The sequence below is a fragment of the Physeter macrocephalus genome, chromosome 14 (assembly GCF_002837175.3).
Source record: "Physeter macrocephalus isolate SW-GA chromosome 14, ASM283717v5, whole genome shotgun sequence".
Classification (NCBI taxonomy): Eukaryota; Metazoa; Chordata; class Mammalia; order Artiodactyla; family Physeteridae; genus Physeter; species Physeter macrocephalus.
This window is the reverse complement of record NC_041227.1, coordinates 17,355,315-17,382,243: the sequence shown is the minus strand read 5'-3', so window position 1 is coordinate 17,382,243 and position 26,929 is coordinate 17,355,315. Positions and strand designations below refer to the sequence as shown.

The 26,929-nt window shown below is 44.3% G+C and overlaps 1 protein-coding gene across 8 annotated transcripts in view; it reads right to left on the bottom strand.

Moving 5' to 3' along the window:
- CHD6 (chromodomain helicase DNA binding protein 6) overlaps positions 1-26,929 on the bottom strand; it is a 228,940-nt gene that overhangs the window by 24,213 nt on the left and 177,798 nt on the right. For 7 of the 8 annotated variants that reach the window (XM_055090837.1, XM_055090842.1, XM_055090841.1 and 4 more), the window contains 7 exons: positions 23,628-23,757; positions 21,892-21,952; positions 8,846-8,906; positions 7,910-8,126; positions 6,099-6,307; positions 3,392-4,975; positions 259-410 (listed from right to left, as the gene is read on the bottom strand). In XM_055090837.1, the coding sequence (XP_054946812.1) occupies positions 259-410; positions 3,392-4,975; positions 6,099-6,307; positions 7,910-8,126; positions 8,846-8,906; positions 21,892-21,952; positions 23,628-23,757 (2,414 nt within the window). Of the gene's footprint in view, positions 1-258; positions 411-2,729; positions 3,060-3,391; positions 4,976-6,098; positions 6,308-7,909; positions 8,127-8,845; positions 8,907-21,891; positions 21,953-23,627; positions 23,758-26,929 lie in introns of those variants that run through there. The other variant, XM_055090843.1, reaches the window with a different exon arrangement.

Genomic DNA, 26,929 nt, shown 5'->3' with positions numbered 1-26,929 from the left:
TTTACAAGTCTTTAAAGAAATGGTATAGTCTGGACAATGAAGATTAAAAGCCACAGCGCTGTAAATACGAAGATAAGCTGACACTTCTGTCTTATGGTCGAATTAGGCGCATATATCTTTAATGTAACATAACTAGTATCTTTTAAAGATACTAAACATTTGTCTGAGTCTGTTGCTCAGAAATATTCTAAAAGGTTTAAAGAAAAGGAGTCAAAGCTGAGGATGCTCTGGGTAGAGCATGAAAGCTCTGGGAGGTACCTTTGGCCACTCGGAGAAGGAATAGAGGGTTTTCTCCTGGAGCAGCTGAGCAATGGTGGGAGCCCGTGCCTCCTGCAGGTTGTCCCTAAGGTCTCCTACGATGCCCGAGGTCGAGTTCTTGCTCTCCTCTTCAGAGTATTTCCCTGGATAATCTAGGAAGGAAGGTTAAAAAAATGAATTAGGCGCTTGGGAGATACCAGTGATCTGAAAGATGAGGACGTCTGATCTTGTTTTTTAATTAGCCCAGTGTGTGCTAATTTATTTTAAATTGAATTATTAATTACCATACTTTCTACTTCCAGAAGCACTCTATCGGTTAAGCCATAAAGGCACAACCTGCTCTAGGGCTACCCATGCAAGTCATGCAATAAGAGTTTGCATCCACAACCAAACAACAACGACGATGAAGGACCGCAAAGAGGCTTTCCCATTTGGTGCAGTGGATGAGAGGAAAGTGAACATTATGCTCTGATACAGAAGTGGGGATAGTGTAGGAAATGTAACACAGCAAGAGGCTGGTATTAATGATGAAGGAAGAAAAGTCCTGAAACTTACAACTAAGGTAAAATAGACCCGATTTATATAAAAAATGATGCAAAGAAACCTAGAATGTTTAAAGTACTTCACTGATGGAAAGAAATGGAAATGCGACTCATTCTTTCAGTCTTCAGTGGTGAATGTTTACTATCACTTGTGAAATGGATCTTCAAAGATCCACTTAACGGAGATGACAGGGAATGAACTGTGTGTAGCATAACGTCCAGGAAAAGTTGTGAACCTCCTTCGTGGTGAAATGACACGGAACGTCTATCCTCTGAAACGTGGTGGTCTCACGTCTGACTGTGCAACAAGTCTCCCAGGGGGCTGCAGAGACACCCCCCACCCACCAGGAGCAGGGCCTTGCTAGGCCAGGGGATTCAAGGATAAACAAGACAGATGTGGCCCTGGCTTTCTAGGCTCTGACAGTTGGGAAAATGCACTAATTATAAACGAATAGTTACAATTATAAACCAGGGTGAGGGCCATAAAGGGAAAGAAACAAGGTGTCATGATAGGGAATAAGAGGGAAAAACCTGACTGGTAGAAGGGAAGGCTGGTAGAGAGGACCTCTCAAAGGAGAGACCACCCAGGAAGATGAGGAGGCAGTGGGGAAAAGTACAAAGATGAGGCGGAGGGGCAGGATCATCTGGAGCATGCTGGGCTCTGCAGGCCAGGACAGAAAATTTGAATTTTTTCTAGATCCATGGGGAGCACCGCTGAAAGGCTTTAAGCAGAAAAGCTGAACTTAAATTTCATTATTATTATTATTGTTATTTGGCAGTACGCAGGTCTCTCACTGTTGTGGCCTCTCCCGTTGCGTAGCACAGGCTCTGGATGCGCAGGCTCAGCGGCCATGGCTCACGGGCCCAGCCGCTCCGCGGCATGTGGAATCTTCCCGGACCGGGGCATGAACCCGCGTCGCCTGCATCGGCAGGCGGACTCTCAACCACTGCGCCACCAGGGAAGCCCTGAACTTAAATTTTAAGAAAAAAGCGGAATGCCGTGTGAGGGAAAACCCTGGAGAAGGAGCCAGGAGCCCAGGCGCTGGCCCTGACAGCTGTGCCCGTTACTGCTCCCTCAGCGGCCGAGCTCCATCCTCAGAAATAGGGCAACCCCCTCTGCCTCACCTCTCCCACATCTCATGTGTGGAGGAGACCCCTGGGGTCTGTCAAAGCGTCTTTAAAAGCACTGGTGCTAGGGACAGCCCTCGGCCAAGTGTGTGTGATGATCACCAAAGCCTATCACGTTCACTGCCGTCTCCCAGCCCAGCCCAGCCAGATGCCACGGCCACCAGAGGAAGTCCAGGCCAGCACAGCTCTCCTCTAGCCCATCCTCACTGGACTGTCTACATTGCCCGGGACTGAGTACTCGCTGATTTCCCCCACAACAGAGTTTCAAGAGCAATGTATAGATGTAATTCCACACGTGGCAGGGACCCTTCGTGGCCTGGGGCAAGGTCTGGGCTGGCTCCTCCTAGGTCGGCTGGGGCCACAGGCCGATGAAGCTCCTTTCAGTCCAGTTTCTATGTCCTCAGCTTGGCTGGTGTATACATTTTAATTTGGGTTCAAAACCTTTCCCAAGTTATCACGAGGCTAAAACCAAAGGTGGGAGTTCAGAAATAAAAAGGAAGTGGAACAACCCAGGGCAGGGTTTCCCTCTTGAGATGAAGTCACTGTCCTGGGGGGAGGGGCCGGCCTGCCTGAATCCCTGAGCATCAGTCGGCCCCTGGCACCAGGCCAGGCACCTACAGGGTATTTTTTTGTTTTTTTGACAAGGATAAACAGAACTATCTTTTGTTCACCCTAATATGTCCTCTTGGGTCTGATGACATAAAGACAACAGTGAAAAAGTTAAGACCCATTTGTTCTTGCTCAGCATCTCTAATCACTGTATTCATATCCCCCCAAAGCATACACAAATCTCAGGGTCACCTAGATTAACATTTTAAAATCCCTTCCTTACCTAAGATTTCCCTATTTAAAAAGATCAACTCTATTTGCATTTTTATTGAGTGGCATGCAATTTGGTTATTCTTATTTCTGTTGAGTTACTTAAAGGAATCTCAACCCAATGCACCGACATTACAACACAGGGTTTTGACAAACACGTGAATAAACGGCACAGTCTTTGCTCACCTTAATAAAGAGCACGTTTATTTGTATTTTTGTAGCATTCCTGAAAAATTACCTGCACCTCCGTTAAACTGCAGGTTCTTGGCGTTCCCTGGCTGTTCTACTTTAACCCAGTTTGTAGCACTTTACCTGGTGGAAGAACAAATTCCTTCCCCTCAACACTGTATCTGGCATTTATCACATAACAGCACACAGCCCCTGCCCAAATCAGCAGCGGACACAGCCAAGGTGCTACGACTGTCTACAATCATCCTCAGTTTTCTGGAATGATCAGAGTTAAGCTACTCTGCCTCATTTTCAGACCAAGGCCTGTGACCTTCACTTTTAAACAACACGGTGAGTGTAAGCAGGGTCCCTTTCAGAAACTGTAAAACCCTTAACACCCCACCCCCGCAACACACTCGCCCTCCCTGTCTTGAGAGAACTGGCTTATCCAAAATACAAGATCCCACACACTGTACCTTGACTCTGGCAGTTCCCGTCTCTATCATAATCATCTTTACTCTCAAAATCCACGTCTTCCGCCTTGAGTTCACTCCCTTCGAGATATGCAGGGAAACCTTGTTTCCCTTCTGCACTTTCTTTCCAGGGTTCTTTCAAAAATTCATGCTTCACCTGAAACAGCTCTGGTGGAACAGCAGTGAGCTCGCCCCCCATTGTGACATTATTGGCTTTGCTTTTGTACGGGTCTGGGTTGTAACCCTGGGGTTTCGCCACTTCAAACTGGTCATTCTCGAGGCCGTGCGTCCACCTCTCCATGTGTTTGCAGTGACACTGACAGGCTGCGGGAAGAAAAGCGCCCTGCGGTCCAGGATGCTGGCTTCTGGCCTCCAGGCTTCCTTTCTTGGCTTCGTCCACGAGAAAGCCGCTGCGGCTCTTCTCCCCTGCCATACGAGCAATGGGCTCGTTAAGAGGCGACACCTCTGGCCTTGCCCGCGTGCCTGCGGCCAGGTCTAGGTTTTCCTCCTCATTTTCCTCCTCTTCCTCGTCCTCATCACTGTGGTTCCGACCCAAAATCAATTTACTTTCTAAACTTTTGCATTCTAATAAATCGATTAACTGCTGATCTGATGACAGGTTTCTTTTGGAGTCATAGACACTCAGATTGCACATGTCAACAAACCCGCTCTCATTTCCGTGGTCCAAGGAAGGGGAGGCTATGCATTTGGTTTCCAGCTGCCCAAGGCTTTCAGGTCTCTGCCCTGCCTCGCTGCAGCAGAGTTCCCCTTCCTGTGAAAGAGACACCAGCAAATGTTTTCCGTTTTTAATATTCATTTGAGCTACTCCTGCTTCTAATGTATCCATAAAAGAGGGGCCTGAGGCTATTTCTGCCTCGTGGCCACCAGGCTGGAAGTTCCCATCTCTGCTTGTTGCGACAGCCACAGCATCTTGTCTGGATTCGGTATTGGTACCTGGGCTCTCCTGAAAAGAGACTGGCTCCTGGCTTAGTGCTTTCTTACCATACATCATGCTCTCCAAGGGCTCAGGCAGCAGACTCTCATCATGGGTGATGGAAATGACATCCTGAACTTTAGAAATAAAGTTTTCACAAGTCATGTCGGATAAGCTGCCCCGAGGTGGACCAAGATGATCACCCCTACCTTCTATTTTCACTAGATTCTCAGGTTCATTTTCAAGGGACTCGGAAGTCCTGCTCATTTGAGTATATGCAAGAGATTCATACAGTTTGGAGTTGGTCTGGTAAAGGCAGCAGAGACTCCCTGGAGCCCGGGGGTCGGTTCTTTTGTGTTGGGCATAGTTTCTGTAGGCGTCCAGGAAGGACAGCTGGGGGTCGGTCATGATGTAGTAGTCAGTGCGGTTCAGCCCGTGCTTGGCAGAGCCGATCAACAGGTCCCGATCGTGCTTTCCACACTCCCACCAGACGGGGAGGGAGAGGCTGGGCCTGCAGAGCTGAAGGCGCTCGTGCAGCTGAGGACACTGCAGCACTTGCTCCCGGACCTTCCGCAACAGTTCAATGCGGTACAGGGTTCTCGCGGCCCGCTCTTCAGTGATGGGTTCAACGCAGATGCTGGGATCTGGGGGGCCTGCAAAGGTGAACACAGAGCCTGTCACTTAAGGTGGCCCTTGGACACTTCCTGCCCACCTGAGCGCCTGCATCTTTGATCTTACAGTTTGACTCCCTGGGTCCTCAGCAAGGCAGGGCCTTAGTGGCCCCACTAAAATGAAAAGCTAAAAGAGAAGGGAAGGTTTTTATGAAACACGGACAGACCAGTGAAGGTGAAAGAAGAGCTTGAAAACTCCAGTTCTGGAAATATTAGTTCCCGGTCAATAAGCATGGACTAGGTACCTTCTAACTAGGTACTTTATGGCTGTTATTTAGTTCTCACAAGAACTCTATGCTATACCATCATTATCCTTGTGTAAGGATGAGGAAGGAGGCTCAGATAAGCCAACTTGCTCAAGGTGGCAGAACCAGGACTTCAGCCCAGGCCTTGTCAGCATGACTCCGAGGTCCAGATCTTTCCGATCTATGCAGCTCCCTGGCTTTAATGAAAACAGCCTAACTGTGCCACACGCGGGCAGAAGATGGGGTGTCTGTACATGCTGGCGCCAGCCCAGAACCCACACTGAATAGGCTCAACATTTGTTTCAGTTTTCCCAGAATACAGTCATACGGTCCAGAGCGAGTTAATCTATGAGTACGAGACTGAAGAGGGACAAGGAGGAAGCTGCTGCAAATTCCAACCAGGAAGAAATTTCTTAGAAAAGGTCTCTAGTGGAGCCCAGGGAGTTTAAATGACAGCCACTAGTTTTCCATAGCTACAAGTCAACACATGAGAAAACATTTAAGATTTAATCTAAGGAAAGTGCAAAGCTCATAAGTAGGATAATTCTCTATGAGACTAAAAAAAAAAAAAAAGAAAAAGCACACTTTGGAAAAAGTAATTAATAGTAGTTTCTTAATATTTCTGTGACATTTTCATCTGAATTTCAATTTTCATTGGAATCACATCATTTTGGGAGAGAGATTTTATTTTATGAGGGTGGACCCAATTAGAAGTCCGTGGATTTGTGAATACCCACTGGTCTTTACCTGAATTCTTCACGTCGGCTCCACGTCTATAGTTATACCTAACTCTGTACCTTGAAAATAAGCACGTTCTCTCCTTGTCCCACCTGGGATATAGTGACAGAGAGTGTCCTCACCACCATCCTTCCAGGTTGGCAGACGACAGACGTGGCGGCACATGGCCACGAAGCTATAGAAATAGTGCTCCAGACTCTCGTCCGACTTCTTGTCCAAACGGGAAATGATGCGAAACTGCGTCCAGTCAAAGGTTTTCTTTTCTTGATCATAAACGACACCAAAGGAAGACACTGTTCTGTAGAAGTCTGCTTGCTCTCTCCTAGTCCACCTAGAGAGGGAATCAGAGAAGGAGAGTGAGCTGTTTTCTGTTTTTTTTTTTTTTTTTTTTTTCAGTTAAAAAGAGCCAACAACTACTTACTGAGCACCTACTTGGGAGAGCCCAGGAAGTCAAGAGAGCAGGCAGAGCAGGGTCTATTTTACTGTTTATTTTTATTCAGCTTGACTTAGGTGGAGTGGCTTATAACAAAGCAATCCCTCAGCCTCTACCACCACTCTCAAATCACGTGCGCGTACTTGAGATCTTAATTCGTCAATTTTATTTTATTTTATTATCATTATTATTTTTGGCCGTACTGCACAGCATTTTTTGGCCATGCCACATGGCATGCGGGATCTTAGTTCCCCGACCAGGGACTGAACCTGCGCCCCCTGCAGTGGAAGCGTGGAGTCCTAACCACTGGACCACCAGGGAAGTCCCCTTGATTCCTTAATTTTACAAATTACCTAGTTCATTTCCTCTTGTGGGAGATAAAAGATTTTAATTTAAAAGTACTCTATACGCTTAAACATTCTGCCGTATGACAACAGAGAATCACAGAATCCTGGAGGGACCTTTCAAGCCATTAAATTCACTTCCTTCATTTTACAGATGGAGAAACTGGTCCAGAGCGGGGAGGAGATTCCCTCAGCCACCCACTTCCCTGACTCCCATCTCACACTGGCTTCCTTCCTGGTCTTATGTAGGCAGGTTGCCCACAATGATAATCTTTCCTAGGACACGAAGGTTCTCTAGATTTTGTATCCTGCAGGATTAAGATAATGACTTAAGGAAAATGGATTATTATACACCACCGCAGTCTTCACCAGGGGCTCCTGGGCACGGTACTCGCCACCCCCAGAGGCAGTCAGCTAGGAGTGGGGTGAGAAGGTCAGTGGAAGAATGAGAAGCAGGGAAGAAGGGGCTCTGATTCTCTCTTTGGAGCTAGATGGGAGAAATCTACTCCCTCAATTACCAAATTTCATAAAGCCAGGAGTATACAGAAGTATCAATAATTGAATTCACTATGTGGTATTCTTTTAATTCACTGGATGTTACATCAAAAGGATGGAGAGATATAAAGACTCAAAGAACAGCAGCTTTGTTGATTTGCTCTCGTGGCATTCTTAGCCCATGCTGGCCTTAGGCATCCATTTTTACCTTAATTCTCAGATGGGCAAGCAACTCCTTCTTTCTGGGCTGGCATTTTATGGTACTTATTGTTCTCAAAGGCTGGATAAGGACTGTTGGCTACAATAAGACAACTTCAATGCACACTATTCACTTTGCTGCTGAAAGAATATGACCTGATACATGCTAGTGTGGTGTTTAAATCACATCCCCAGAGACTGGGGGGTCCAACTTAGGGAAGAGGGTAAGGTTGGAAAATCACACAAGTCTGGGAACTGTGAACAGAGGGTGTTCTAGACATCACCAGACTCCCCAGTCAGCACGAAAACACCACTGCAGTTGGAGGCTGGATTTAATTCACTCTAGAGACAACCTGACTCCATATGAGAACACTGGACACACCTGCCCTCCAGCTGTTGGGTTCCCTTTGTCACCTTTACCCAGTGGGCAGCTCAGCACGTCCTTTTGGCCACTGGCTTTTACCTCTTTTGGGCTTCCTTGTTGATGAGCTCCATCTCTGAGGATCTCCGGAACATCTCTTCCTGGACCCAGTATCCCTGGTTTCCTGGTCCCAGGATTTCAGGTCGGCAGAGCTCCTTGCGGTTACAGCGCTGGTAAATGGTGACCAGGCGTCGGAGACGAGCTGTGAGTGCAGACGAAACTGGCCAGGGTGATTTGTCTGGGTCGGAGCCATCCTGGGCTTCAAACATCAGTGAGGATATTAGTATTTACAAACAGAACTAAAACAAAGGCAACTGGGTTTTTTGGTTGTTGTTCTTCCCCTTCGTTTAAAGAAAACTAAAGCTGACTCAGTAACTTAATGGAAGTAGCTGCTGTTCAACAACCAGCTCGGGAGCTAGGCACAGCTGGAAGGGCTGCAATTGCACTTTAGAAGCAGCTTTAGGTATGGTGGGTTCTGCTCTCTCTCCAGTACAAATGTGCCTGTCTGTGGAGGCAGAACTGACTCAAGGGCCTTGCTCTAAGGCATTGGCTTAAGCGGACGCTCTGTGGCTGTCTCCATTTAGAACTACGGGCTTTTGTGTAGCTGGGCCTTCCAAACATCAAAGCCTCTGTTAAGTTTGAATTCAGAAAAACAAACAAAAGAACAAACCAAATACCCCTAACTTTTTTCAAAATAAGAAGAAAAAAAAAATCACTGAAACCACGATTCTTTATCTCTCAGACTCCATCCCGACTTCATTTCACTGTTGAATTCAGTGCCAGGTGGAGAAAGCTGGCCAGAGCCACATTAACGCTCCCTGTGCGACTCCCGCAGTTTGATGAAGGTCAACTTAATTGGCTTTTAAAAAGAGCCTCCTTAAAAAACAGCATTTTTTTCTTTTTTATTACACATGAACTCCAGGATAACTATAAACAGGGACCTTACTTTTCTTTGCCTTCAGAAGGACACAGTCTCACCTGCCCGGCTGTCATCCTTCTTTTCACCAAAAATGCCATCACCTCCATCACTGGAACTCTCCTAGGGATAAATGAAGTGATGCCGTCAGCACAACTGCAGCTCTGAAGAGACCAACTCAGAAACCCAGTCCCTACACAGAAGGAGTAAAGATGCACAAGAGACATCCTCTGCCTAAGAGCATCTCAAAGATCAAGGTGGTCCCTGATGAATAAAGCTTACTTATGCACAGTCTTAAAAGAGCCAGAAAGCAGTTTATTTAAAATAAGCATTTCCCCCCTGGAATTGTGTGGAATGATTCTGCCCGTAGAGAATTAGCTTTAAGAATGATGAACTGGCATGCTCCCCTGGCAACTACATTTTACACGCACTCCTTTAGTTGAGAATTAAATATTTGCTTTACTATCATCACTTGCAGTCTAATACTGTCACTTCACAAAGCATGTGCCTGCATTTTTGGATTTTTGCTGTGAAAAACTGTCATGCTCATGTTCATTATGCTTCATTTACTTCACAGCAATAGACGCTATTTTCCTAAAACATGACTGCTCCAGACAGGAGACCTGATGGCACAAACCTCCAGGAATTTAAAATTAAAATCATGATCTGAGGCTCAGAATCTGAAGTAATATCACAGGCACAGAGCTTATCCCAGTTGGAGTGTATGTCAACCTGGCTCTAATGGATTCCTTTATGAAGCCTTTCTTGGTCTCAGGAATGGGACTTCAGAGGCCCCTCATACACAAAGCATATGGGAGTCTGGGTGTGGGCGCAGAGACAGCGCGAGTCTTCAACTTACTCCATTTTTAACACAAAAACTTACTTTTTTTTTTTTTTTACTGAAGTAAAGTTGACTGGCGACATCATATTAGTTTCAGGTGTAAAACAGTGATTCGATATCTTTATACATTAAGAAATGATCACCACCATGGGTGTACTTTCTATCTGTCACCACACAAAGTTATTCTAATATTACTGACTACTTTCCCGATGCAGTATATCACATCCCCGTGACTTATTTATTTTATAACTGGAAGTCTGTACTTCTTAATCCCCTTCACGTATTTCACCCATTTTCCCACCTATCTTATTGTTTTTCTTTTTTAAAAACTAACTTTACTTTTTATTTATTTTTTTACAAACTTATTTATTTTATTTATTTATTTTTGGCTGCTTTGGTTCTTCGTTGCTGTGCATGGCTTTCTCTAGTTGCGGCGAGCAGGGGCTACTTTTCGTTGCGGTGAGCGGAATTCTCATTGCGGTGGCTTCTCTTGTTGCGGAGCACAAGTTCTAGGCACGCGGGCTTCAGGAGTTGCGGCACATGGGCTCAGTAGCTGTGGCGCACGGTCTTAGTTGCTCCACGGCACATGGGATCTTCCCAGACCAGGGCTTGAACCCGTGTCCCCTGCATTGGCAGGCGGATTCTTAACCACTGCGCCACCAGAGAAGCCCTCTTATTGTTTTTCTGACTTGCATCTTTTGACCTGAATGATAGGTGAGAATAACCCCAGGATTCATGACTTCGGCCACGGTGGAGCACAGGGTGAGATTCTGTCAGAATAAGGGTCAGCAATCTGCAGCCTGTAGATTGTTTTTGTGTGGCCCTTAAGCTAAGAATGGTTTTTAAAGGGAAGAAGAAGAGGAGGAGGAGGAAGGAAGGGAGGAGCAGGAGGGGGAGAAAGAGAAGGAGGTGAAGATGTGACTCTACTGGCCCCCAGGCCTAAGATATTTACTGTCTGGTCCTTTACAGAAAACTGGGACACAGCCCAGGAGAGCAGTACCTCAGTTCAGGAGGGATGGACAGACACCTATGACTGGCAATAGTTAAAATTCAGACCACTCTCTTAGGCCCCTAATACCGGGGAAGGACCTGAGAAAGGCAGAGGGGCAGGGGTTCATTTTCTGAATGCATTTCTTTCTTACTAGAATAGTGGTAATAGCTGATGTTACCGAGAACTATGGGTTACTGTGCAAAACCCTTTACACGGCTTATCTCCTTTGGTCATCAGCACTGCTTCCCCAGGTAGAAAGTATTACTATCCTTATTTTACAGAGGCAGAAAACAAGCCCTAGAAAATTCTGTAACTTGCCAAGGTCACATGGCTACCAAGGGGCAGAGCTGGGTTTCGAACACAGTAGTCTGATGAGAACCTATACTGTAACCACTGAGCTGCCCCAAAAAGAACAAAAAGAGAGTCCCAGTTGAAAATCTGATTTAGAGAGTGCAACATATTTAGAACTGGAGAACACTAGTTTAATCTCTCTTCTTTGCCCATGTAATATCAGTGAAGAGAAGGAACTTCAAGCTGATCTACTGTACCATTCTGAAGTGACACTTAAATATGCCAAAGCAGCCTTTCCCACTATTTAGGTAGTTAAAAAGCAAGCAAAAACCAACAACCATACCTTCCATCCTTCCTGCCATAGAGAACATTTTTGGGTATTCTTTTTTTTTTTTTTTTTTTCCCCCCCCGCACCGTGTGGCATGTGGGATGTGGGATCGTAGTTCTCTGACCAGGGATCAAACCCGTGTCCCCTGCACTGGGAGCGCGGAGTCTTATCCACTGGACCACCAGGGAAGTCCCCTGGGTATTCTTAGAGTACCCTTAGAATGCTGAAAGTTGTAATTATAGACACTTCTAGACTGAGAAATGCTGTACAGCCTATGAGATGTGGGGTCAGGCGCCAGGGCTACCACGCTCCTTATTACAACGGATGTGTGGCTGCCGTGGGCACCGAATCCACAGGGGTAGCTCCGGGCTTGGTGTGAGGCAGGCACACCCGCCATGCAGGCTTTCTTTCCACCCTCCCTAACAGTTTCTGTTGGCCTTAGGCAAACCCTCAAGTAAGGAAAGATTCTGGAAGCCGTAAGTGCCTTTCTGTCTCCTGCCCTCTCTTGATGGCAGGTCCCTTCTCTATCACTGACAGAAAGGAGAAGACTTGGCTTAGCAGCAGTCGAAGTGAAAAAGATGTCATCATCTTGTGGTCACATAACCAATTTAATGTGAGTGTGACAGACCGGTATCGCAGGGAGCACATGGAAAGCCCTGCCTCTGAAGTCTGCAGGTGAACACGTAGTATCCTAGTTTCTGCCTCTGTGAATCAATCTGAAAGAAATATTCATCTCAGAAGAAGTATGAATCAATCATTTCCAAGTGCAGGGTCCCAGACAAGTAAGACTGTCAAAGCAAGGGCAACGGATTAGTTCCAACCTGTAGTTTCTCCATCTTGAGCACGCCTGTGTTTGGAGTCTGACAGTCCACTGCTCTCTGGCCTTGGGCAAGTTGTTTTGACCTCTCTCAAGCTCATTTCTTCATTTGCAAAATGGAGATAATAGTACTTTACGGGTGATCGTGGGGCACAAATGAGGTGATTATGCAAAGTGTTTAACCAAATGCTGGCACAAAGCAAATGCCCGACATACGGCAGCCAGCACCGAGGAGATACCCATGTACATGCCCAACTGCTGGAGGATCCTTCAGCATTTCTATCTTTCAACTGAAGTGTGTTCTCTAAGGATAGCTTCACGACACAGTGGAAAACAGCAGCAATAACAACAAAAGTCTACAGGTAAGTAAATGGCCAGATACTATACTGAGTACTTCATGTGCGTTTTTCATTTATTCATTCTAAATGACCCTTTTTAGACAGAAGGAAATTGTAGAATGAGAGACTGATAATCTTATCTAATACTACATATAGTTATTAAGTGGTGAAGATGGAATTCAAACCTAGAAGGTCTGACCGCAGATAAGGAGCTCTAACCACTGGACCGTATTGCCTCCGGTGGCTGAAGACACACCTGGCTGAATCAAACGCACTGTCAGTCACTAAGAGTAACTTAGTTTCCCGCGTGGCACTTCTCCGCCGAGGATGCAGGGCTGTTTCCTGATCTGATAACAGCAGATCCCCCTTGCCTGTGGCTGCTCCTCCAGGTCCGGCTGCCTCCCCTCTTTGGTCTGGGTGTGGGTGGAGGCAGTGGCGCGGCAGCACAGACCTGCAGACCCAGGGAATTTCCTCTAAGCCCTTACAAAACTCCAGGGCCAAAAGAGCGGCGATGAGCTGCCTTCCTACATTTGTTTGTCAGGAACTGTGCTGGGTTCAGGAGCTCTGACAGTGGGAAGGATGGAGTCCTTATCCTTCTAGAGCCCACATTCTGGCCATTACAAGAGACATAAAATAAATACTGGCCATGCAGTATGATGAGTGCTCCTAAACACAGTGGGAAAACCAGAAAGGGTCACCAACTCTGCATGGCCCAAATCAGGTAGGGGAAAGACGTCTGAGAGGTGACTTCTGAGTTTCAGATTGAAGGACACAGGAGTTCGCCAGGAGGAAAATATAAGAACTCTTTGTGTAGAGGTAACTGGATGCATGAAGGCACAGTTAAAAAAAATCCCACAGCAGTTTTCATTCTGCAGAAAAATCAAGCATCCTACTACCTTCATAAATTTCATGTAGAAAGTAGATACACATCAAATGTCATTAACACAAAATTCAAGGATTTTATAATGGAAAGACTGCAGGATTTAGAAAAAGATGTGAGCAGGCAGACACTGCTCTTGACGAGTATGACTTTTTTTTGCAGCTCATTAAAACTATTTGAGCTTCCCCCGTCTAGAATGGGGATAAGAACCAAAGCCTAACTGAAGGGGAAACGTGCTTTGTAAGCGTGGAAGCAAGCGTGGAAGTACTCCATCTACATTCAAATATCACTATTTGAGTTCAGAGACCCCTCAAACTCTCAACTCATAAGAACAGAGTCATTGTTCAGTTCCTTATTGAACTTTTCTTATAGTGGGATTTGACCATTTTAGGCATTAAGTTTCCCTGCAGGAGTTTCTTCCTAGTTCACTGTGCATATGACCTCACCCTCCTTTTACAGAGAGCACCTGCTGTAGGAAGTGCTGCAGAGCGAGGACAAGACTGCTGGCTAGAACACAAGGACTACACCAGGCAGAGCTGGGCCGCTACTTATTACTAACTCAGTTAAAGGAGATGGTAACCTCCCTGCATACTAGGTTTGATAGAGAACGATTTCCTTTACCATTCTAGGCTCTAGACCATCCCAAACACAAGTAAACTTTTTAACTAACTGCTTTAGAAGGCATGTCCACTGACTCTAGCTGCAACTGCTTACCAATCAAAAGCTCTACTGGTATTAAACAGAAAGGGTGGGGGAAGGGAGAGAACTAATCATCTCACATGTCCCTCTAACATTGTGTGGTTCTCCAATTGCCACGTTTGAAGAGGACAACAGCACACTGAGCTCTGGAAGGCACAAGAGTAGCGAGGGGTCTAGAGACAACATGATATGAAGAAAAAAGAGGAATTAGGGATACTTCACCTGAAAAAAGACCTAAAGAGATTACAGTAGCTAGTTGGTTTCAAAATTTTTTAGTCTTATCGGAGAGGAAAGCAAGAACAGTTTTGCTCTTTGCAGGACCAGAAGAAAACTAGACAGAGTCCATGGAACCAACTGGGAGTCAGATTTCTGGGTTAGAATAAGGAAATACCACCCAACAATGAAATGGGCTTCCTTGGAAGACAGAACATTCCCCCTTTCCCTTCATGGATTCCTGGAAGCACCTACACCTGCCTGGAATGACCCCACAGCGATGTCATAGAAGGGATGGAACACCCGGACCATGCAGACATGCGTTAGGGTCCTTGCAATGCTGAGATTCTCCCATCTACCAACCAGGCACCCCCTTCTATGCCCAGGTCTGTTTAATTCAGATGAATTGACTTAGTGATGGATGATACGCTCTTTGGGCTTCCTTAACCTGCTGATCTGCCTGAGAACAGAACTGGGAGAAGGAAACACCCAACCAGTGTCTTCAGTACAAGGGCCGGGGTGGGAGGAGCAGGCTTGGTTCAGATGTTGGCTGTTCCTCTACGTTTGTTATTCTAGCACATGGACTAGAAGTCAATCTTAATCTGTTTATAATCTGTTCACCTCAAAATTTGGGAGAAGGCACTCCCCATTCCTTCTGCTTTTGATTATATTCTACAGCCCAGGTTTTAGGGATCTGAAGAGCAAAATAAATAATACAGGCATTACTTTCATAAATGAATTTTTAAAAAAGTAGTTCCAGAGGAGTTTAACCATACTATAAGGGAACTTGAGTTATTTTACCAATTCTGCAACAACTCCCACTTCAGTGCCCAGATCTCTCCAAGACTGCAGTTAAGCATGTGAACTTTACTATGAACAGCTTTCAGAGCTGGATCTGGCCTGCGGTTGGTCTGGGGGCTGCCTCTTCATAGAGGTTGCTGCTGGGAGAAGGGGTGTGTACGTACAGCTAAAACACTTCCTACTCTCTTGACTAAGAAAAGAATATTTGATCAGAAAAAAAAAAAAGCCAGAATATCTAGAGAATATCTAGTCTGAACTCTATCATCTAGTAGCTGTGAGAATCTGGCAAAGTTCTTTAACTTCCTGGGCCTGAATTTCCCCAGCTCTCAAATGAGGGCAATAACACCTGAAGCTCTTACTTCACATGGCTGAGGTGAGGATCAACTGAAACAAATGGGAAAAGTGCTTTGGAAAGAGTAAAGTTCCATATGAATTTAAGTTACTATTTTCATTTCTTTGGTACTCAAGTTATTTCCATGGGAAAACACATCCCACATTCCAGACAAAGGAAGTAACTGTAGAAGCTAGGCAGAGCTTCCACCAGAATGGCAGAGCTCAGATTTTAATTGTCAAGACCAAACCCAACTTCCTTCAGGTCCAGGGTCTGAAGCTTCATGCTGATTTGCTTCAATCCACTGCTTTGCAAACCTCAAGGAGATATGGAAACATATCTTCAAAAAACAATTATTTCTTACTTTGGGAAAGTGAGGTCATTGTTACTGTTACAGGAATCAGAGCTGATAGAAACCAAAGTAAATACCATTCTCCAAACTAGAACCAAAAGAAGAGAATTGAAAACTTTTGGTTGGTGATCAGGAGAAGAAAGATTATTCTGGTAATGGAGTCAGGTGAAGACAATGCTACAGTAACCTCTAGGATACAGAATCCATGAAATTCTAACAGATTTATTTGCTCCACTGAAAGCCAGAGAAAATGTGGTCAAATAGTGCTGGGGCCCTAGTAAGGTTTTGGTCTGCTTATACAAAGCCCTAGAAACTCATCTGTAAAATGCAATATAGACTTCTGCTTCTGGGAAGATGCATATTTCCCTATTCCATACAATATTTACAACTAAAACCCCTGGACATTATATATAAAACAAACCTAAGAAAACCTCTGAAAGGTGACGAGAAGGCAGACCAACCAGGGACTTTGGGACACATGGGATGACACAGTGGTGAGTTTCCTGGGTTTTCTTTTTTGCCTTATATATCCTAGATCTGGAGGTAAAGAAGCTGGCTATCTGGAAATGACAAAGGGTACAAACAAAAAAAGCCCCAACAAAAGCCTGCTCTCTCTAGTGAAGGACTAGGAAAAGGGCAAGCTAGGAATGGACAAAATGTTAAGGCAACATGTGCTACACTTCAGCTCAACATCACAGAAAAAACTTCTGCTCACCACATCCATGCCGGCAAAGGCTGAGTGGGTCTCTAGAGTCTAAAGGTGGACTCTAGACTTCCACCTTTGCCAGGCTGTAACAGGGCACCCCATTCCCCTGCTGGGTGTTGTCAAAAAGCCAAGTAGGGAACTGGGACTTTTATCCCTGCTAGGTGGTAATAAGGTCCCCAACACCCATGGTGTCAGCAAAGACCATGTGGAGATCTAAACTTCCATTCCTGCCCAACAGTAATGAGAAACACCCCCGCCTTGGGTATCTTCAGGGGCTGACTGGGAACATTAACTTCTACTCCCACCAGGCAGTAAAAAGGTAGTGTACTCTGCCACCCGCCCCGCCCCGCCCCACCCCGTTCCCCTGCAACAGAGGTGTCAGAGGCAATCAGTTACAACAGAAGTTTTAAATAAGATCCCGAGTTTCACAATGTAATACCCCAAATGTCCAGGTTTCAATCAAAAATCACTTATCACATCAAGAACCAGGAAGATCTCCAACTGAATGGGAAAAGACAATCAATAGATGCCAACACTGAAATGACAGAGATCTTAGAATTATCTGACATAAGAATTTAAAGCAGTCCTCAATGAGGAATTCTGAACATACTTGCCACAAATGATAACACAAAATCTCAGAAAAGAAAAAGAAGATCTCAGCAAAGAAACAGAGATCCAAAGAAGAACCAAAGGGAAATTTTGGATTTGAAAAATACAATAATGAAATTAACCAGACCAAACAAAAACAGAAACACAATGGACAAGCTCAACAGCGAATGGAGGAGAAAGAGAAAAGAATCAGTGAGCTCTAAGAGAGAAAAATATAAAGTACCCAGTGTGACCAACAGAGAGAAACAGATTAAAAAAAAACATTAAACAGGGAATTCCCTGGTGGCCAGTGGTTAGGACTTGGTGCTTCCACTGCTGTGGCCCAGGTCTGATCCCCAGTTGGGGAACTATGATCCTGCAAGCCATGAGGCACAGCCAAAAAATAAAAAAATAAAAAATAAAATAAACAGAACCTCAGGGACCAGTGGGACTATAACAAAAGATTTAACATTCATATCATCAGAGTTCTGGAAGGGGAGGAAAAAGGACTTTAAGAAATAATGGCTGAAAACTCCCCAAATCTGGTGAAAGACACAAACCTACAGATTCAAGAAGATGATAAACATCAAACAGGATAAACTCAAAGAAATCCACACACACAAAAATCACAGTTAAGCTTCTGAAAACTAAAGAAAGAAAAAAAAATCCTGAAAGCAGCAACAGAAAAAAGACACCTTACCTAAGGGGAAAAACAACTTGAGTGACAGAAGATTTCTCATCAGAAACCAGGGAGGCCAGAAGGAAGTGGCACAACATTTTTCAAGAGCTGAAAGAAAAGAACTGTCAACCCAGAATCCTATATCCAGTGAAAATATCCTTCAGGAATGAAGGGGATATTAAGATATTCTCAGATGAAGGAAAAATAAAAGAACTGTCACCAGCAGACCTATCCTAGAAGAACAGCTAATGGAATTTCTCTCAACAGAAAGAAGAAATCTTGGGACACCAGGAAGAAGAACAAAGTAAATAAAAATATGGGTAAATACAATAGATGTTCCTTATCCTCTTGAATCTTCTCAATTATATTTCAGAATTGCAGCAAAAATTATAACATTGTCTGATATGATTCTAAATGTATGTAGAAGAAATATTTAAGACAATTATATTATAAAGGGACAAAACTAGAAGTAAGGACACTATACTTCACTTGAACTGGTAAAATGATGATACCAGTGGACTGTGATATAATATGTATATGTAATGAAATATCTAGAATAACCACTAAGAAACTTAAAAAAAAACACAAAGCATACCCAACATAGATAAGTCAAAAAAGGAATCAGAAAAAAGTTTCAAGTAACCCACAAGAAGTCAGGAAAAAGAAAATAGAGAATAAAAAAATGGAGAAAACAAAATGTCAGACTTAAGGCTTAATGGATCAATAATTACATTAAATGTAAGTGGGTGAATACACCAACTATAAGACAGGGTGCATTAAAAAATATAACCCAACTAAATACTGTCTATAGAAAACTCATTTCAATAGGTAGGTTGAAAGTAAAAGGATGGAAAAAATTATATCATGCAAATGTTAATCAAAGGAAACCAGGAGTAGCTATATTAATATCAGATAAAGTACACTTCAGAGCAAAAAAAAACTATCAGACACAAGCAGGTACATTATATATTGACAGCAGAGTCAACCCACCAAGAAGACATATCCTAAATGTGTATGCACCAGACAACAGAGTTGCAAAACACGTGAGGCAAAAACTGATAGAATTGAAAGAAGAAATACACAAATCCATAATTATAGTTGGAGACTTCAATACTCCTCTCTCAACAACTAGACAGAAAATCAGCAAGAATACAGAAGAACTCAACACTATCAACTAACAGGACTGCGTTGACATTTATGCAGCGCTCTGCCCAACAACAGCACAATACACATACTTTTCAAGTGCCCATGCAACATATACCAAGAGAGACCATATCCTGGGCCACAAAAATAACTTAACAAATTTAAAACCACTGAAATAACAGAGTGTATTCTCTGAGCACAGTGGAATCAAACTAGAAATAAGAAACAGAAAGATTACAGGACAATCTCCAAATACTTGGAAATTAAATAACACATGTCTGATAATCCATGGGCCAAAGAAAAAGTCTCAAGGGAAAAAAAAATTAACTGAATGAAAATGAAAATACAACAAATTTTACTATTTATAATAAATAGTAAAAATCGTGGGACCTAGCTAAAGTAATGCTGATAGGGAAATTTATAGCACTGAATGCATACATTAAATAAGCCCGAAAGTCTCAAATCAGTAATCTAAGCTTCCACCCCAAATATCTAGAAAAAGAGGAAAATAGAACAGAGGGGCTTCCCTGGTGGCACAGTGGTTAAGAATCCGCCTGCCAATGCAGGGGACACAGGTCCGAGCCCTGGTCTGGGAAGATCCCACATGCCGCGGAGCAACTAAGCCTCTGTGCCACAACTACTGAGCCTGCACTCTAGAGCCCACAAGTCATAACTACTGAGCCCGTATGCCTAGAGTCTGTGCTCTGTAACAAGAGAAGCCACCGCAATAAGAAGCCACGCACCGCAATGAAGAGTAGCCCCTGCTCACTGCAACTACAGGAAGCCCGTGTGCAGCAACGAAGACCCAATGCAGCCAAAACAAACAAACAAACAAACAACACAAAACCAGAAGGAAAAGAATAAGGAGCAGAAATCAATGAAATTTAAAATAGAAAACAGAGAAAAATCAATGAAACAAAGTTCCAATTCTTTAAAAAGATAAAGCAGACAAATTTCTAGCAAGTTAAAAGACAAGAAGACACAAATTATTAATATAAGGAATGAAACAGGGAATAGCATTATAAATTCTGCAGACATCAAAAGGATAACAAGATGATACCTCACCACTGCAGTTTTGATTTGCTTTTCTCTAATAATTAGTGATGTTGAGCATCTCACACCAGTCAGAATGGCCATCATCAAAAAATCTACAAACAGTAAATGCTGGAGAGGGTGTGGCGAAAGGGAACCCTCCTAAACTGCTGCTGAGAATGTAAACTGATACAGCCACTATGGAGAAAAGTATGGAGGTTCCTCAAAAAACTAAAAACAGAACTACCGTATGACCCAGCAATCCCACACCTGGGCATATACCCAGAGAAAATTATAATTAAAAAAAATACACGCACCCCAGTGTTCCTTGCAACACTATTTACAACAGCCAGGACATGGAAGCAACCTAGAGACTGTCATACAAAAGGAAGTAAGTCAGAAAGAGAAAAACAAACATTGTATATTAATGCTTATATGTGGAATCTAGAAAAATGGTACAGATTAACTTATCTGCAAAGCAGAAACAGAGACACACATGTACAGAACAAACTTATGGATACTAAGGGTGGAGAAGGGAGGGGTGGGATGAATTGGGAGGTTGGGATTGACACATGTACACTACTATGTATATAATAGATAACTAATGAGAACGTAGTGTATAGCACAGGGAACTCTACTCATTGCTCTGTGGTGACCTAAATGTGAAGGAAATCTAAATAAGAGGGGATATATGTATATGTATGAATTTTTCATAGTTTTCCTCCTTTCCATATTTGACTGAATCATGTCAAAAGAACTCAGGAGCCAACTTGAGGAGTTTTCCATAGGCCATATTTGAACAGCATTAAGAAACAGGGACTTCCCTGGCGGCGCAGTGGTTAAGAATCCGTCTGCCAACGCAGGGGACATGGGTTCGAGCCCTGGTCCGGGAAGATCCCACATGCCGCGGAGCAACTAAGCCTGTGTGCCACAACTACTGAGCCTGCGCTCTAGAGCCCACGAGCCACAACTACTGAGCCAGCGTGCCACAACTACTGAAGCCCGCGTGCCTAGAGCCCATGCTCTGCAACAAAGAGAAGCTACCACAATGAGAAGCCCGCGCACCGCAACGAAGAGTAGCCCCCGCTCGCTGCAACTAGAGAAAGCCCGTGCACGGCAACGAAGACCTAACGCAGCCAATAAATAATAAATAAATAAATAATAAATAAATAAAAATTAGTGACAACACCAAAAGCCAGTGAAGATGAGGAAAAAGTGGATCATTCATACATCGCTGGTGGGAATGTAAAATGGTACAGCCACTCTAGAAAACAGCTTGTCAGTTTCTTGAAAATACCAAACATATAACTACTACATGACTCAGCGATTATACTCCTGGACATTTACCCCAGAGAAATGGAAATGTAAGTTCACACAAAATCTGTATGCAGATGTTTACAGAAGTACTTGCAATAGTGAAAAACTGGAAACAACCCAGATGTTTTTCAATGGATGAAGGGAGAAATACTACTCAATGATAAAAAGGAATGAATTATCATTACACACAACAATCTGGATCAATCTACAGGGAATTATGTTAAGTGACAAAAGCCAAGCCCCAAAGGTTACATACTGTATGACTCCATTTATATAATATTCTTAACATGACAAAACTACAAAAGTGGAGAATAGGTTAGTGGTTGCTAGAGATTAAAAAGGAGGTGAAGGTAGGAGAAATGTAGATGTGGCTATAAAAGGGCAACATGATGGATCTCTGTGGTCGTGGAAATGTCCTATATCTTGATTCTATCAATGTCAGCATCCTGCCTGTGATATTGTATCATAGTTTTGCAAGATGTCCCCCTGGTGGGAAACTGGATAAAAGGTACAGGGGATCACCCTGTATTGTATCTTACAATTCCATCTAAAATCTACAGTCACCTCAAAAGCAAAAGTTTCATTAGAATAAAAGGGCAACGCAGTCTGTGAGTTGACAATTTTTACAGTAAAATGTTGGGGAAAATGCAATGCAGCTGCAGCAATGCAATCAAGTTCCCAAAGACCAATATACCAAGATGGGGATTTCTCTCTTGATTTTAAAGATAGTGTGGATTACAAACACAGAACATTTGACTCACCATTTGTTTCTGGAGGCCATCTACTTTGTCTTCTGTATTGTCTTCTTTATCTGTGTTGCCTCTAAATAAAATTAAAAAAAAAATAATAAAAAGCATCACACACCACCTAGGAGCTATTTTGCAGCTAGGATGCTTGCATGAAAATCCCCCAGAATCACTGACCAAAGAGAATATTAGTAGATCCCTTTCCCCACAGGCCTCAAAATCTTGGTTATTCCAGTGTTACAACTTCTACGAGCAATGACTTCCACTCAAATGAGACTTTAGCACGAGACTCATGATCTACTCAGGCAAGTTCAGAGGCCGGCTATTCAACAATGACGCTATCTTTAAAAAGGTAATTATTGCCCATTAAGAACTGTCTGAATAAGCGGCTTTGATAAAAGAACAGAGTCTAGAGGCTGACAGCCATGCAAACTAAGAGTCCTGATGTGCCGACCCCCAGATCCCACAGTAGGATGCCATGGATGCAGAATCGCTCCTCACGTTTAGCAGTCGTCACTTCCTTGAAAGGGAGCTCTGCTGTGCCTGTTGAGGAAGGACACTGCCCTCCGGACCATCAGCTGCTCGCCCCTAGATTAGCTGCCTAATGTCTTCTCCCTTGTGAGCTTAACTACTGCTGATGCCTACCTGTTTTTCACGATCCCTGGTAAAATCAACTTTGAAGGATTCCTGTCTCAAATATTCTTCTCTCTATTGTTCAGGTCCTGGGGGCAGAAGGAGCCTCCTCCCTTCATTGCTTAACCACAGAAGGGACAGCCACCCCCAAAGATATACGCTGGAAGCCACATTCGGGTACCTCCCCTAGCTGGTGTCTTCCCTGACCCCGTGGGCCCAACATTAACACCACTGGTCCTTTGGCCATTTGTTAGTATCTCTCTGAATGCATCTTTATTATCTTTGGGGCAGAGAACATTATGAATAGCTAGGGTGTTCATCAGGAGCTAAGGACAGATGGAAAATGCATTTCATCCTTTTCTCAGACTTAGCACATGGTTAGGGGGCCTGGCATTGTGTACCCTCATGTCCAGGCTTGCCTGTGGCCCTAGGAAATGCTACTTCTGAGGGGAAGATCAGGCCAAAAGCTTACCAAACACAAGCTAAGAGATAATATGCGATGTTTTCCAAATATATATATATATGAAAACCACAGCTTTTTGCTATTTAGTTTTCCTATGAATTTACACATTTTGGAATTATGCCCAAAGTAATTAAAACTCGACAAAGGGGACGCTTCCATACTTTTTTGCACACAACCCAGTGACAAGACCTGAATGCCATGGCCATCAAGCAGTGGCTCCTAAGGCCACCTTATTCATGGACCATGAAATCTTTAAATAACACTGGAATTTCATCTGAGGCACTTCAAGGTCAGGAAGCCTGAACTTGCTGTACCGCTTCTTAACTTTCTGACAAGTATGAGAAGTTATGAGCGGTCTGAATTCTTCCTTGAGAATCCTCTGACCAGACGAGCCTGATTAAGGAGTAGGCAGGATGGTGGGCAGCTTGGGGAACTCAGGAAGGACAGGAACTGGTATTTGGTTCAAAGTGTTTGGGATTCAAGGGAAAAGCCTGAGGCATCGTAGGATGTAACCAAAGCAGCAATTCTGGAAGGCAGTTCAGGTTTAAGGGAGATGCCAGACCGTGAGGAAGAGACCATTAGAGTGCTGGATGTATGCGGTCAGAGATTCGAGGCGCGACAAGTCACACTGCGGTTGGCCCATGAAGCGTCTCACCTTTCGGGAATGTCTGAGGTCCCATCTGTAACACCCTGCTCTGCAGAAAGGGACTTCTCGTCTGGCATCCCAACCTTCTCCAGGAAGCAAAGTGCTGGGTCTGCCCTCATGGCATTGTACCTCTCGTAACCTGATCAGGGGTAATGAGGAACAACGAGGTCATGTCAGAACTCACAAGCTCTGCCTTGCGCCCTAGACAGTCATTTTGTTTCCCTTATTAAATAAAACGCAAAACAAACAAAAAAATACTGATTTAAAAATAACCGGATCCTGTAAGATTTCCTGTCAGGGGAAGATCCTTGCGCTAAAGTGGACACCTTTGAGGAAGTAGTGCTTGCCCCAAAATGAAAGCTGATATAAATATTCTGTGTCCGTGAAGACACACAAGATACAGATACAATTCCCACTTGTTTGCATCTTTTGGACAGCAAGGGAATCAGGCAAGCTGGTTTTGCAATTTCTTCCCCTCACCAACCCCCCAACTCTGGACCCCCTATTATCTTGTCATCTCATGAACAGGCCTAGTTTTCTTATGGTCCAATTTTATCCCATGTGTTAGAAAGGGAAGCTGAGCAAAGTAATGGATGCAAAGGATGAAATATAAAGAGGACTACTGTGATTGTCGACTGGATTAAAACAGACCCGTTCCCTCTATATTCACTAACTCAGTATGAAATCCTAATCTACTGGTCAGGGCTTTGGAACTGCCTCTCACCATATCCCCAGAGTCAAAAACAGATGGAGGATTTCTGATCCAGAATAGAGACCTCAGACAGAAGGCAACACAATGAAAAAAATATCCCTTTTAATTTGATAATGCCATGCATGACAATTTGTTATTTTATTGAATCTAATGTAATCCTATAATGAGACAGGAGTATTTGGTCACAGCTATTGTCATATCGAACGATTTTGGGGGAAACTCCTTCATGATCATCAAAACCCTTTCCACGTTGCCCCTAGCTAAGTCAATTTCTAGCTCTGTAGTATGTACAGAGAGACCGCATCACAGGTGATGTAAGATGCTGTACCTAAAATGAGTACCGGCTTGGCTGCTAGTAACAGACTTGATTTTACTCTGTTGGGTATTTCCCTTCTATACTGGTTTTTGTTCTGATATCACTGTTGATGCTGTTCTAGCCCTCACGTGTAGGCAGCACCTGGTACTTTTTATCTGAGGAGCTGCAGGTGCTTTATAATTCAAAGTGACATTTCTGCCATCTCCATGACAGGTGCTGCCTGCACGAGGCATATGGCAGGAGAAACTGGTGCCTTATGTTCCTCTTTATTCACTTATTCCTTAGGGCAATTGTTTGATTACTGTAAGCTTCTCTCATGGACTGTGGGCTCCCCAGGGACAGAATCTGCATCTGTTTTTACTCATCATTATACATTCAGTACCTAGCACAGGGCCTGGCACTGTAAACACTCAACAAACCGCTGACTGGATGTGTCGGTTTGGCCCAGACTCTCTTCCAATAATCACTGTAGGAAGAACCATTCTCACCCTCTCCCCAAGGTCTGCCTCAGCTCACTTCACAACAGAAATGCCCTCCATGCTCCTGCTGTCTTGAGGACGTGCCTGCCATCGTCTCTACCTGCCCCCTCCCCAGGAAAAGAGGGATGCTTTATCTCATAGCTGAGATGGTGAAAGCTTCCTCCTCTGACCCTTTATCATGAGGGAGGTTAACTGTCCATGAGGGTCCTGCCCTCACGCATGCTGTGCTGGACAGGGCTTGAAGCAGGACGGTCCCTCCAGGTGCCTACTACCTGGGTGAGTCTCTGCTCTGCAGACTTCTTCTTGTCATGTGCAGGCCTGAAGTCTAGACAAATTCGGCGTTTCTATTTCTCAACCAGCTATGAAGCTGGAAGCGAGGAAGAGTGATTGACCCAGTTCCCTAGAAAACCCTAACAACTGTCCTGAACAGACAGTAGTAGAAGCTGTAATAGCAACATAAAGACATAAATAGTAGAGCAACAGGCGGCGTAGGCTGCTTGCCTCTCGCCACTTAGTCTAGAAGTTCCTCTATAAGAATATGAACAGAAATACTAAAATCCATAGTTTGATGAGTATTTCATAAATCCAGGCTGCCCTAGAGGGGCGGCTGCCATTTCTTAATGTGATCAAGAGCGGTCAAGAGCATCACTCAGAACAGATTTGCTTCAGGGTCCTTCTTGCTGTAAGTGGAAGTTCCAGCCAGTTCTTCCACGGTGGTCGGCTCAGAGATGGAACGGGGGCTTTGGTCTTCTGATCTAAGCAGGGTCATAGCAGGCTATGTCTGGGGTGGAGTAGAAGATCCACAAAACCTTGGACGATGAACAGCTGTGTATTTCTTAACAAAGAACATGGCTGCAGCTCTACAGCTCATACTATGTCTCTAGGGCATGGAAGCAAGGCAGAGAGCGCTCCTGATAGAACCTTGAAAAGTAAACACCAGACAGCTTGGCTCTCTGAAAATATCACATCTCCATTAGCTGCTGGGTATCTGGGAGTTTGTCACCTGGTAAGACACGTTGTGTGGGTCTGGTTATCCTGTGGAGAGGGCTGTTTCATGGGGTGATAAGGTGTGTTACCCAGGTGAGGACACAGGTCTAAGCCTAGGCTCACAGAATGTCTGCTGGGTGCTGAGCAGCACCCCGCCAGGAGCAGGATCTGATTTGGACTACGCAAGACACCAAGGAGGATGGACCCACGGAGCCAAGCACAGGCATCTGTCCAACCCAGCCTAGGTTTGACTCCAATGTCACTGCCCAACTTCACGGGTCTGGTCCTATCCAAGAGTGAGCCAGTCTGCATGTGTGGCTTAACACCAGTCCCCCAGCACTGGGTACAGAGGCCAAGTCTTCCCCATCTTTACAGCGTTTCTGCTAAGCTCATCACATTACACCAGGTACTTCAGACACTGCGTGCATCACCTCCCCGGCACCTGCCCCCAGCTCTGACCCTGAATACCAGAGCTCACTCAACTGGGAGAACCCGAACGGAGTGGGTGATGCACCATTTCAAGTCTCACAGGCGTGCTCAGGAAACACTTAGGAATTATTAACTTGCAACCCTGCAAGCTGCAGGTCTTTATCCATTCATCCATTGATGGACACTTAGGCTGCTTCCATATCTTGCCTACTGTAAATAATGATGCAATGAACATATCTTTTTGGATTAGTGTATTTGTTTTCTTCGGGTAAGTATACAGTAGTGGAGTTGCTGGACTGGATGGTAATTCCATTTTTAATTTTTTGAGGGACCTCCATACTGTTTCCCATAGTGGCTGCACAAATTTACAATGCTGTCAAAAGTACAC